The 12,751-nt window shown below is 48.8% G+C and overlaps 2 protein-coding genes across 2 annotated transcripts; one reads left to right on the top strand and one right to left on the bottom strand.

Annotated features, from left to right (window-relative positions):
* Positions 1-1,828: 1,828 nt before the first annotated feature.
* Positions 1,829-8,377, bottom strand: LOC108160312 (segmentation polarity homeobox protein engrailed). Its single transcript, XM_017294233.2, has 3 exons — positions 6,768-8,377; positions 3,053-3,150; positions 1,829-2,679 (listed from the first exon to the last, which is right to left on the bottom strand). Exons 1-3 carry the CDS (start codon positions 8,149-8,151, stop codon positions 2,431-2,433), a joined length of 1,731 nt encoding a protein of 576 aa, XP_017149722.1. The 5' UTR covers positions 8,152-8,377; the 3' UTR covers positions 1,829-2,430.
* LOC117188114 (serine/threonine-protein kinase polo-like) lies at positions 4,509-6,485 on the top strand. The gene is made up of 2 exons (XM_033391456.1): positions 4,509-5,693; positions 5,755-6,485. Exons 1-2 carry the CDS (start codon positions 4,596-4,598, stop codon positions 6,199-6,201), a joined length of 1,545 nt encoding a protein of 514 aa, XP_033247347.1. The 5' UTR covers positions 4,509-4,595; the 3' UTR covers positions 6,202-6,485.
* Positions 8,378-12,751: the final 4,374 nt, after the last annotated feature.

The following is a 12,751-nucleotide window of genomic DNA, read 5'->3' as shown; positions in this document are numbered from 1 at the left end:
GCGGCGGCAATTAATACTACAAAACTGCAAAACTGCACCACACGCCACCCCAAAAATGCAATTAGCGATGTGTATGACACGTGTCCGAGGAGGCCCGCGATATCCAAGGGGGGGGGGAGGGACGGGACTCCACTCCCCATCTCAGACAGCGCCTTCAGATTCAGATTCTGTATTTTGTATTTTGTATTTGTAGTCAACGTCAAAGGCGCATAAATCACGTACTGCATGGATGCTGCGGCAGGGGATGCGCCCACACACAGCCCGGAACGGCGGGGCAGGGGCATGCGGCTGGGGAGGGGAGGCCTCTCTGACTTATGGAGCATATGTGTTTTTTTGTGGCTTTTTAATAGCTCGCTCGATGGATCGCATCCCCTTACCATACCATCCACTTCCATCTGCATCTCCATATATCCATCTGCATCTTCAGTCGCGACTCCCTACATTGTATGCGCAATTGGAATGCCATTCCATTCCTTTTGGCTGTCTGAAAGTGAAATTTAGTGTGTCACTTGGCAATTTCTGCTAATTAGAAGTGTTGAAAGTGTTTGCTTTGATATCGAAACGAACAAAAACTAATGAAAGAGGCGGCCGAATACCCTTCAGCCTAAACTCCCATCCGACAGAAGAGAAAGTTCTACCTTGCCCAGCGATTTGTTGACCTATGATATCTATATACAATACGTAATCGATTGGAGTTATACAGATAATTGGTCATTGCTTTGATGGCCCAACTAAAATACACTCAATTACCTATGCGATTACTCACTTAAACACGCTACGTCCCATAAAAGATAGAGTCGTGAGCGGCGGTTACCCCACAATCAAACCGATGAATCAATATACTTAAGCTAAATGATTCATTAGAGGGGATGGCTATTAAAATTCATTGAATGAGTACTTTGAAATTTGAAAAACTCCCCCAAGGAAAGGGTATTCAAAGTAAAAGCCAAATCTGAATGGATCCCCGCTTTTATGTGATTCGATTCGCAGCTAAACGATTGCCGCACACACGAATATCTATAAAAAGTCTGACAGATTGGGGCAGCGCCTGTGTGTGTGTGTGTGTGTGTGTGGGGTGTGTATTGCTAATGGGTAAATTGTCTAATTGGTTCATTACGTGCACAAATGGATTTGCGCCTCTGTAATACGGCTGATTTAAATCCGCCTTGAGAGACATGCAAGCTCCTCTCTTGCCCTCCTCTGGTCGATCATCAAGTTGCTGCAATTAGCGTTTGGTTTGGCATCGATTCATATGCAGGCAGGCAGCGATGATCGGATCGACGGGCATATACATCAACGCTTGCCAGTAAATGTCAGCTGCCCATCTACCCAGAGATCCCCGAGATCTATGCACATTTTCGCTTTTTCTGCATTTATTTTCAGCAAATTAACGCCGCTCACTGCGAGAACAGCGGTCTAATAAATCATTTGATGTCGACTCCCTGCGGCTTTTCCTCTCTTTTTGATGGTCCGTCGCGTCGCGTCGCGTCGCGTCGGCGGGGCCTTATTCTCTGTTGTCTTCTCGCAGATATTTGTTTATATGAAAATTTTGTCTTTAATTAAACGGAACGGCAGTGGCCAATGCTGTTGCCGTCACTCAAGCCAGACGAGACCCCGATTTTGATACTGATTGTGCAATTAGCGGCATTACTTAGTCGCGCACCTCCCCCCCGTCACCCGCCCTCTGGTCTGGTGACAGGATTTACATGATTCAAAATACCGCCGGCCTTTGATCTGACACTTTGGTAATGGGGGAAATAGGTCTGGGATGAAACTCCCTCCCCCTATAAAATAAATCGTTTTCTTTTCTGTTTTAACATTTTTTTAATCTTTTTTTTATTTAGGTTTTTTTCTTGATTTTAGCACATGTATTTTTTGTTAAATATTTTGTATCTTTTCTGTGCGTTTATTGGATCCATAACACTTTGCAGACTTAACGACTAAAAATACTCTGTTCTGTCATAGCAATGCAGTCCTCAGGGGACTTCTGTGGTGTTTAAACTAGGATTTAAGCTAGGGAACAGTTAAGTTACTTAATTTACAGAGATTACATATGCGATAGAGAACTGTATATAGCGTATATATATAAAGTAATTTTCCACTATATCTTTGTGTAGGAATAAACGCTTGAAAGTTGAAGCTTTTGTGTTAGAAGAATAAAAAAAATTTGGGATCGATCGGATACGGGATATCCGATAGCCGCTTTCCGCTTTCCGATTTCTATCTTCGGATGGTTAAATAAATACGCCAACAACTTACATATCGAATTCGCTAGAGATACTTATGGTTTATAGGTTAATGTATAATAGATGATAATATATTACAATTATATCACATGAGAACCTTTTGTACCCTCCTCCGCCCCCCTCCTGCCATTTGTATTGCACACACCCCCGCTCTGTTCGCTGGCCGACCGATTCCAGCCCCTTTTTAGGGGATCTGGCCGTTCATGCGCATCTCGAGCTCCTCCTCCTCTTTGGTCAGTGGCACCGTCGTGTGGTTGTACAGTCCCTGGGCCATCAGCTGGAGGGCCAGGGGGTTCTTGGAGCCGTTGGACTTCTTGATCTTGGCCCGCTTGTTCTGGAACCAGATCTTGATCTGGGCCTCGTTCAGGCCCAGCTCTCCGCTCAGCTGCTGGCGTCGCCGTTCGGTCAGATAGCGATTCTCGTTGAACTCCCGCTGCAAGTAGAAAGATCAGAGAGGAGTCTGGGATGAGTACAGAGGCACAGATACGGATGGGATCTACTATGGGAGGCTGGTAGGTAGGTAAGGCAAATCAATTATTTGCGGTTTGAGTTGAAAGAGGCACCCCGAAGACAGACTGCCAGTAGATGGAAGTCCGGGTGAGATATAAGCGTGTCTAATTGGTTAAGTACGGACCGGAGACCGGGGACCGGAGACCGGGGCAGGACATGCGTTTGCCAGGATGCAATCGCCGCGGGGGTCTCGGAAAATATGTGTAAATATTTTGGTGCAAATATGACACAACAAGGGATCTATGGCTTCCACATGGGTCTGTGTGTGTGTGTGAGTGAGCGAGGGTGATGCTTACCTTGAGGCGGGCCAATTGCTCGCTGGAGAAGGCCGTGCGTGGCCGCTTCTCGTCATTGGTCTTGTCCTTTGGCTGTTTGGGGCGGCGGTAGCGGGGTCCTTTAAGTAAAAGAGAAAACGGAGTTTAGTTTTTGGACGCATTTGCATAAATGTCTCACATGTGATTAATAATATTAATGATTTAATTAGCATATGCCTCTAGACCCCTAGTCGGAGCTCTTTCTTTCGCTATTTCCCAGTTTCTTGCGTGATGGCGGGGAAGTGTTCAATTTGTCAGCTGTCAGAGGGCTCCCGGGCGGGTCTAACGAACTCGGGTCTCGGCCTCGAGTCCGGGAATGTGCCAGGCAGGCAGGCAGGCGGGCAGGCAGGCATATTTTAGGCAAATTTTCAGCCGTCTAATTAGTGGTGTTCTCGGTTCTCAATCTAATTGGCAGTGCGAACCATCCACGATAGATAGATAGATAGATAGGGAGAGTGACTGTCAAAGTGCTTATTAGATTTCCACACATTGTAAATTATAATTAAATTGACTCGAAGCGGGATGATGCTTTGATTAATTCCCATCGAGCGGCAGAGGCACTCCACTCTGCGATAATCTGACTGGCTATCAACGCCTCGTTTATGGGATGCCATCGATTGCATCCACACCAAATTAAAAAGCCATTTCCACTCATAAAAAAGCACTTAACTTGTCAATTAACACAGACTCTAAGAAGAAACCAAAAGAAAAAAAAATGGAAAATCGGGAAAAGCGGAGACGGAGGGAGAGTAGAGTTTTCCTGCGTCTCTCCCTCTTTTGTGTGTGTGTGTGCCCCCGTCCCCGTCCTCGTCTCTGTCAATCGTCAGCACATTTTAGGTTCCCTGCGGCCCTGTGGCGTGTGTGCGTGACTCCTGACCTTCGAACTACGATCTTCTGGTAGTGTACTCCCACTCCCACTCTTACTCCGCTTCCTTGTCGGCGATAAGCAAACGCTGCCTGCGCCCCATGTTGTCACATAAAGTGTCGCCTCTTCAAACGGAGCGCTGCACTGCGTGCGGCCCTGAATCGGAATCGGATTCGGATTCAGAGTCCAAGTCCAAGTCCAAGTCGATGTTGAAATTGAAGTCATTGTCATTGTCCGCGTGTCTCCTAATTGTTGCAGTGTCCTTCGAATTTATGACCCAAAACAATGCTGGATAAAAGACTGCCGCTCCTTGGGGGTGGTCTCCGCGCGTAACGTGATCCCGTTCTTATGTGTCGCATAGAATCTAGTATATCATTAAAAATCGCAGGTTCATCTGAATAAGTCAAACAACGTTTACTCAATGAAACAACATCATAAAATAGAGTGCTCTGATTTCAGAAAAGTAGTTGCGTTGACTTATCTGTCTAACAAGTATATAAAAATTCATCTACTAAAATTTATTATAGCTCGATTTGTGTACAGCGCACATCACTAATTTTCATTGGCATTTAAATCGAACGGTGAACTGTGAATTAGCGGATTTTGCATCAACGCGAAGGCGAGGAAGTTTTTTGTGTTTCGAGTGAACGCCAAGGCAAAATGGATCAGAGCAAAATGGCCGAAAAACCGGAGGATGAAAGCACAGATATACCGGATCGTCTCTTCGACTCCAATCAACGCAAGACGTATAAGCGTATGCGCTTCTTTGGAAAGGGCGGCTTTGCCAAGTGCTACGAAATCATCGATGAGGAGACCGACGATGTTTTTGCCGGCAAAATCGTATCAAAGAAGCTGATGATCAAGCACAAACAGAAGAAGAAGGCCGCTGAGGAGATTACCATTCATCGTAATCTCAATCATCCCAACATAGTGAAGTTCCATAGCTATTTCGACGATGTCCAGAACATTTACATTGTCCTGGAGCTTTGCAAGAATCGGTCGATGATGGAGCTGCGCAAGCGCCGGAAAAGCATCACGGAGTTCGAGTGCCGCTACTACATTTACCAGATCATCCAAGGCGTCAAGTATCTGCACGACAACCGCATTATCCATCGCGACTTGAAGCTAGGAAACCTGTTCTTGAACGATATGCTGCAGGTGAAGATTGGCGACTTTGGCCTAGCCACTCGCATCGAATATGAGGGCGAACGCAAGAAGACTCTGTGCGGCACCCCAAACTACATTGCCCCAGAAATTCTCACCAATAAGGGGCATTCGTTCGAAGTGGACATATGGTCCATTGGCTGCGTCATGTACACTCTGTTGGTAGGCCAACCCCCGTTTGAGACCAAAACGCTGAAGGACACTTATTCAAAGATCAAGAAGTGCGAGTACAAAATGCCAAGCTACTTGAGAAAACCTGCTTCTGATATGGTGATCTCCATGCTCCAGCCGAACCCTGAGAGCCGCCCAGCAATTGGCGAGTTGCTGAACTACGACTTCCTGAAGGGCTCGAAGGTGCCAACGTTCTTGCCAAGCTCTTGCCTAACTATGGCTCCGCGAATTGGCATCAACGACACCATTGAAGACTCCATTCATCGCAAGCCGCTGAAAGAGATGAACGACATTGGGGATGATAATCGTCTGGAGTCAACAGTCAACATCACTGCCTCGGCCCAGGTGTGCCGCCACAACGAAGACTACCGCAGCGACATTGAGAGCTTGCACCAGCAGCTCACCAATCTGATCAACAACAAGGTTTGTAATCATTGCAGTGATTGTATCTGTTAAATAATTATTAATCATCTCGTGCTTACAGCCGCGCATACTGCAAGGCAATCTCGGGGATGAGAATACCGATCCTGCAGCACAGCCGCTCTTCTGGATATCCAAATGGGTCGACTACAGTGACGAATACGGCTTCGGTTATCAGCTCTGTGATGAGGGCATTGGCGTTATGTTCAACGACACAACCAAATTGATTCTGCTTCCGAACCAGATCAACGTCCACTTCATAGACAAGGACGGAAAGGAGAGCTACATGACTACGACCGATTACTGCAAGAAGCTTGATAAAAAGATGAAGCTGCTTTCCTACTTCAAGCGTTACATGATCGAGAATCTCGTGAAGGCTGGAGCCAATAATGTGAACATTGAGAGTGATCAGATATCGCGTATGCCCCATTTGCACTCCTGGTTCCGCACAACGTGTGCTGTGGTCATGCATCTTACCAACGGTTCCGTACAGGTAGCTACACAAATTTAGTAAATGCTCTCCCGACTTATAGAAATTAACCAAAACTATTCCTGATTTCAGTTTAATTTTTCGGATCACATGAAACTCATTCTTTGTCCGCGTATGAGTGCCATTACATGCATCGATCACGAGAAGAACTTCCGCACATATCGCTTCTCGACCATCGTGGAGAACGGTGTATCCAAAGATGTCTATCAAAAGATACGCTATGCCCAAGAAAAAATGAGAAAAATGCTGGAGAAGATGTTTGTTTAATTGTTGGATGATGTTCACCATCTCCACAACCTACCAGCGGAACCTACCACAACCTACTACAACCTACCATCACCACAACCCCATTTATCTGTTCCCCACTCCAATTCTTTCCCACAATCGTAGTTTCTGTCAAAATTTGTAGTTACTGTTTAACGTTTTTTTTTTTTTTGTTTTTGCATTCCACTTTAGTTCCCTGTACAACGTTTATATCTTTCCAAACATTTTCGTACACGAATATTAAATATTAATAAATAAAAATAAATTCCTTTGTGGACTGCGGAACCTCTCCTCACACTTTATACATAGATATATCTACTAACCTGAGCTGGGACGATCGCTGTAGCGGGTGCAGTAGACCCAGGCGGGCCACATCTCGTTCTTGCCGCCTTCGGTGGTCGTGGAGCCCGTCTCGGAGCGGGTATCGTCCGAGGACTCCATGCCAGAGTCGCGGCTCACGGCAGAGGGTGGTGGAATCGGCTGGGGCTGGGGACTGTTGGCGTTGGCCACTGCACTGCCGCCCAGGCGACTGCTGGGCGAGGAGTTCAGCGAACTGGGGGCCGAGGAGCAGCCCGAGGAGCTGGAGGATGAGGAGCTGGTGGCCGTCGAGGTGGAGCTGATAGTGGAGGCATTCGAGGCGGGCGGTGGACTGGCCAGGTTGTTGGCCAGGCTGCTGGAGCTGCTCAGCTGCGGGGGCAAGGTCGTGGTCGTTATGGGCTGGCCGATTTGGGAGACGGTCTTGCAGAGCGAGCCCAGGGCGGACTTTTCAGCGCAGGACTCGCTCATCTTGGAGGCCGGAGGGATCACCGTGTTGGCGGCGCTCCGGCGCAGACGGCTCTGGACAATCTCCTCGTGGATGCGCGGGTAGGCGGCCGGGTTGAAGCAATTGAGGAAGTTAGCCCGCTCGATCATCATGGCGGCGGTGGCTGCGGCAGCCGCCGCCTGCTGCTGCCTACTGAACTCCAGAAGATCCACCCGCGTGAAGGCGGAGGGCGTGGCAGCGGCTGCTCGGCTGGCCTCGAAGGGCCGGAAAATGCTGGCCTGGGACTCCAGCGAGGCGTTTGGGGATCCTGGCTTCTTTAGTGTCTGCTGCTTGGGTGCTGCGTCTCCGAAGCGGTCGCTGAGGATGTTCGAGATGGAGAAGGCCAGCGAGGGCTTGGCCGTGGACTGCTGGTGGGCCGGCGGAGGCAGGCGTCCTGCGGCAGTATCGTCCACATCCACATCGATGTCGTCGTCCTCCTCGTCCTCGGTGGCCGTGCCGTTGGTGGTGTGGGTCTGGTTGTGGAAGCTACCGTCGCCCATGATGGAGTCGCCCTCCTCCTCCTTGATGGTCAGCGGCGTGGACGAGGCGGGGGTCGAGCAGGAAGCAGGCGATCCGCTGGCGCTCAGGCGCTGCTGCAGTGCAACGGCGTGGGCGGCGGCTGCCGCTGCCTCGAAGGCCACTGCCGGATGGGGGAAGACCCCGGCGCTGGCAGCAAGCTGCTGCTGGTGGAGCTGCTGGAGCTGCTGCAGCTGGTGCAGGTGCTGCAGCTGTTGCTGCTGCTGATGGTAGAGCGCGGCCACCGGCGCTGGTGGCGGGCTCTGCTGGGGATGGTGCTGCAGACTCATGTCGAGGGCGGTGGCGGAGATGCTGGTTACGGCGTAGTGCGGGTGACAACCTGGTGGGCTGGGCGCTGTGTGTGGACTGCAGCGATCCTCAAGGGCCATTTGCTGGGAACCACGGAGCCACGCACTTGTCTGTCGCTGGACTGGACACTGCACTGTCTCTCTAGTCGCACTGTCTACTTTAGGCTTTAGTCACAATTCGCGATGCACTTGGCTCTGTTTTCGTTTCGTACTCTTTGTTGTTTTCGAACACTCTCTACACTCTGCTACGCGCACCGCACGTCTGTTCTGTTTGAGCGCAACGAGAAAATTAACTAATCACTGCTGCCGGGCTCGGCGACGAAGCAGCGACGAGCAGCGGCCGAGCGACGACGAGCCGATTGAACTGTCAGCTGAGCGCAGGTCGGAGCGAGCGAGAGAGAGCCAGTCCGAGGCGGGCCAGGGCGTGCGCGAGACAGAGCGAGCACTACTATGCAGCAGAAGAGTGGTGCAGGAGTGAGTGACAGACAGCAGCCCCTGTGTGACAGTGACGATGAAGAGACACGGTGGAATAGAGACTCTGAACTGGACTGGACTGCTGATCGATTTTCCTCTCTCTCGGAGCGGCGTATGCTGATGTCGATGCTGGCCACGGGCCCGTTGTCACCTGCCAGAGCAAACCGACAGCAAATGCTCGCGAAGCTAACCGGTTTCGCTGGCTCGCTCACTCCGCCTTCGCCACCCCTCGGCCCCTCAGCACCTCAGCACCCCCCCCACACACACACACACACACCCGCTTCGATGCTTTTCTGAGGCCTTGTTAGGCCCCGATATGACTTTATTATGCGCGCGCTGGAGCTGTCATGCGGTTGACAACTGTGTCGCCAGCGTTTGCGTCTGCGCTGCTCTCTCGCTCTCTCGCTCTCTCTCCGCGGGGGCGTTGCCACGGAGCGTGTGTATAGCTGTGCTGCTCGCACTCGTGCCGGCTTACCAAGGAAAATGGCTGACTGTTTGTTTTCTTAGTTGATTTGTCAGTTGTTCTCTCCATCTCTCTCTCTCGCTCTGTCCTTGTTCCACACTCTCCGCGAGAGGGAGAGAGACCTTTCATAAGTATTTAGTTTTTGTTGATTTTGTTTTCGGCCGCGACGTTTCAATCTGCGTCGACGAGTCAGTCGGCGGCCTACAACTTTATCGACACCCATGAGTGGCATCGTGAGAGGGGAAATGCGGTGTGGTGTGGCAGCCACTAATTGTTATAATTTAAATAGGAGCCCTGTCACACCCCCTCCCTGCCCAGCCAGGCCACAAATCGCTTGCGATTTCTCACAAAAACATGCCAAAAATATCATCAATTTGGGTATGCTTGCAACAATCATGATTGGCAACAATTAAACGGTTTAATGTTCCATCTCGGCATCCATCGTAGGCGACTGACGCAATTTGGCCATTGATTGGTATTTAATTGAATTTTAATTGATATTTTAAAGCTTTCTGCTATTGAAAATCAATTTGAAAACCAATCCAACGTGAACCAACAAAAACTATGGGAAATACATGTATTATATCATGCTTACCCTTCAAAACCGACTCGAAAAGGTGTTAGAAATGAACGCCATTTGGCATTGGGATCAGGCCGCCACAATGGGAGTCGCGTCGCGGGGCTCTAATCAGCCGCCGAATCTACGAAATGCGAAACATGTGCTGCCAGATTCCGTGTATCTATCCCCTGATATATGGCACATAAATCACATAAAAGCCAATTCAAATACTAAAATCGCTAATGAATTGCCTTATATTGGGGATTGCTGCGACTGGAATTATTTGTGGTGTTAATTTTGCATAATAAAAGCATCGCCTCGATTGAGATTCGATTGAGATTCGATGGAGATGGCGATGCCATCCGTGGTGGGCATGTGATTTACGGTCTATCCATGTTATGGCGCAAGTATTTCGGATAAGTGGCAAGGATTTAATTATAGAATAATCAGTGGAGCCACTCCCCCGCCAGCCCACTCGTTTCCGGTTGCCATTTGCCATATTCCCAGGTGACATAATCAATGGCTATCCTATCCAAATTTGGAGCAGACAATCGCTCGATCGAACCTGTTTCGAATGGCCACAATTTATGCCAATATTATGCGCATTTTTATGAAAATTTTAGATAAATAAATAAATATTTAACAATATATTCGAATACTACAATATTTTGTTTGTGTCTCATTCTCACACATTCCAGCCGAGAGCCATTGAAATTCAAACTGGGGAAAACTGGAAATGTACTGGAACGGAACTGGAACTGGAATGCGGCTCTCTCGCTCTGGCTCTCTTGCTCTGGCTCTCCCGATCTGGAGCTGTTCATTTCCCCTTTCGAAATTCGAACACTGCTGTAGCTAGCTGTCCCGCTTGCACACAACCCTCTGTCTCTCTCAGTCACGCTCTCTTTGCTCTCTCACGCATGACATCAATGGCTGCTCTCCTCTACTGTGGTGTTGTTGCTGTTTCTGTTGCTCTCCAATGCCGTCGGCAGCTGTTGATTTTTCCGCTCAACGCGCCCAACCACACTGACAGCCCACCCCACGCCCTTGCAGCGCCCTGCTTTCCGCTTTGATTGCCATGATTTTCAATTATTACCGTTGTCGTGTTTGTTCAGCATTTGACGCGACTGAAAACCGCAGAAGGGGGTTGGGAGGGGGCTAAGACCCGCCGACAGTTGCGTTGCGTTGCGTAAAAATGCGTTAATTAAAGTTTTCAACTTGTTTTCTGCCGCTGCCGCTGCCACTGCCACTGCCTTCTGCTCTGTACGGCTGCTGCTTTTGATTGTGTTTCGAGTTTTGGGCTGGCTTTGCCCTTAATGATAATGATCGTGTCCGTCCGTCTGTCCGTCTGTCCGTCCCTCTGTTTGGATAAAATGGTAACTGCTAATGAGCTTTGCCCATCCATCCACCCGTTTTTGGCTACTGTTTCTTTTCCCCTGCTAATGATTTTCCACGTCTAGGCGCTGCAGGGCAAACAAAAGACTGAAGAAACAAACTTGATAGAGTGCCAAAACATATCAGAGAGAAAAAAAAAGAAGGGAAATCATCATCGCCTACTGTTCGATAGGTTTTCCCTTCGAAAGCTGCTTCCTTGCTCCTTTGTGGTTTATCCTGTGCGATCCCATCGTACAACTCAATTGTATCTGTAGCAGGTCGCTCTCAAAAACTGGAAATGTAAGTTGAATTGGAAGTGGAACTGGAACCGTAACGGACACTGGACATACACGTAATTAAGTAAATGTATTGTCGGGGTCACCACTGGAGCTGGAGCTGGAGCTGGAGCTGGAGGCAAGCCGAAAACACATGTCTGTCTGCGCTTCATCTCCCTTCCCTCACGTCGGACATTCAGCCCAAACGAAATGGTTTATCTCCGCTTCACAGTTTTCCCTCTTTCTCTCAGACTTCGAACTGGAACTGAGTCTTGGATGGGGAGGCGGACTGGTCTGGGTCTGGGTCTGGAACTGGGACTGTGGTAATTTAAAATTCATATTTTACACAGCAAAATGCGTAAATGCGTAAATCCGTGCGATGTGCACTTGTGCTGAGTGGCGGCGAGTGGCGGGCGAGAGTTATTAATGGACACACATGCGAGTCCGCATATAATATGGGGTATTCCATTGCCCCTGGCCCCCTAGCTCCCTGGCCACTTGCGAGACAAATGAGTGGGTCTCTCTCCGTCATTTGCATACCCTACAAATCCCGGGAAGTTGCACTGCGCTGCTGCTTCTGGGAACTACGGGACTATACGGTCTAACGGTGTAATCGGAAACTTTGAAGAGACGAAAAAGATATACTATCTGAAGCAGCAGGGTTACCGATGGCGCAAGTGCCTCCACTTAGGAAGATGAACGGTTTCCGTATGATATTTGATATATTTAGCATGATTTATGAGGAACATTTATCTAGATTTAGAAGGAATCCGATTTAGTTTCCCTTCTAATTTATTATTAGTATTTTCTTAGTGGGAAACTTTCTTTTGAGCCATCAGGTTAGGTGGATAGGGTATTCCAAGGCTGTGGCATTCCGTTCATCCTTCCATCTTCCATCTTCCAGCTCTGAGCGTTGGCTTTAATTAAAATTTAACTCTGTTCGTAAATCGTTTGTCAGTGATGGGGATGCCCTCCCATCACCCGTCCGCCATCACAGCACTTCCACCTCCTGTTGGCCCCCAGATCCACTCTCCACCCTGCCGCCCTCCCTGCCACAGCACGCACAATGCCTCGGGACTTAAAACAATTTTTAATTTGTTAAAAATACATTTTTTTTGTTGGTTGGCTGCTTGGCCGCTGCTCATTCGCTGAGTTGTCGCCTTTGGTTGTTTCTGTGGAGTGGACCACGTTTAGGGTTAAATGTTAATGAACTTGTTGATTATAAATTTGACTACTTTATTTGCCCGCTTCGGAGGGGCCTAGGCCTGGGCCTGGGCCTGGGCCTGGCCAACTAATAGATCGCGCAGATTGGCCGAAACGAGTTTCATATTTATTGTTATACGAGTGTATCTTCGCGGCATCCCATTGCCGATTTTGATAATTATTAATTTATATACATATACGCCATTAGCAGCCCCCGGATGGCATTTCCAAAGTCAAAAAACAGACTCTCGAGAGTCGTAAGAATTTTATGACTTCATCTGCGGTTTGGGGGGGCACTGTCTCTGGCTTTTGTCAAACGTAACTCGTTTTCAATCT

Source organism: Drosophila miranda, chromosome 3 (assembly GCF_003369915.1).
Source record: "Drosophila miranda strain MSH22 chromosome 3, D.miranda_PacBio2.1, whole genome shotgun sequence".
Taxonomy (NCBI): Eukaryota; Metazoa; Arthropoda; class Insecta; order Diptera; family Drosophilidae; genus Drosophila; species Drosophila miranda.
Note: the sequence above shows the minus strand (reverse complement) of the source record. Positions and strands in the feature narration are given on the sequence as shown.

Bases quoted from the DNA above. Each gene is read 5' to 3' on its own strand.
- LOC117188114 (XM_033391456.1), top strand. From the start codon at position 4,596: ATGGATCAGAGCAAAATGGCCGAAAAACCGGAGGATGAAAGCACAGAT. The intron at 5,694-5,754 runs GTTTGTAATCAT...TCGTGCTTACAG, and splicing joins CCAATCTGATCAACAACAAG to CCGCGCATACTGCAAGGCAA.
- LOC108160312 (XM_017294233.2), bottom strand. From the start codon at position 8,151: ATGGCCCTTGAGGATCGCTGCAGTCCACACACAGCGCCCAGCCCACCA. The intron at 3,151-6,767 runs GTTAGTAGATAT...TTTTACTTAAAG, and splicing joins CAGCGATCGTCCCAGCTCAG to GACCCCGCTACCGCCGCCCC. The intron at 2,680-3,052 runs GTAAGCATCACC...TTCTACTTGCAG, and splicing joins AGCAATTGGCCCGCCTCAAG to CGGGAGTTCAACGAGAATCG.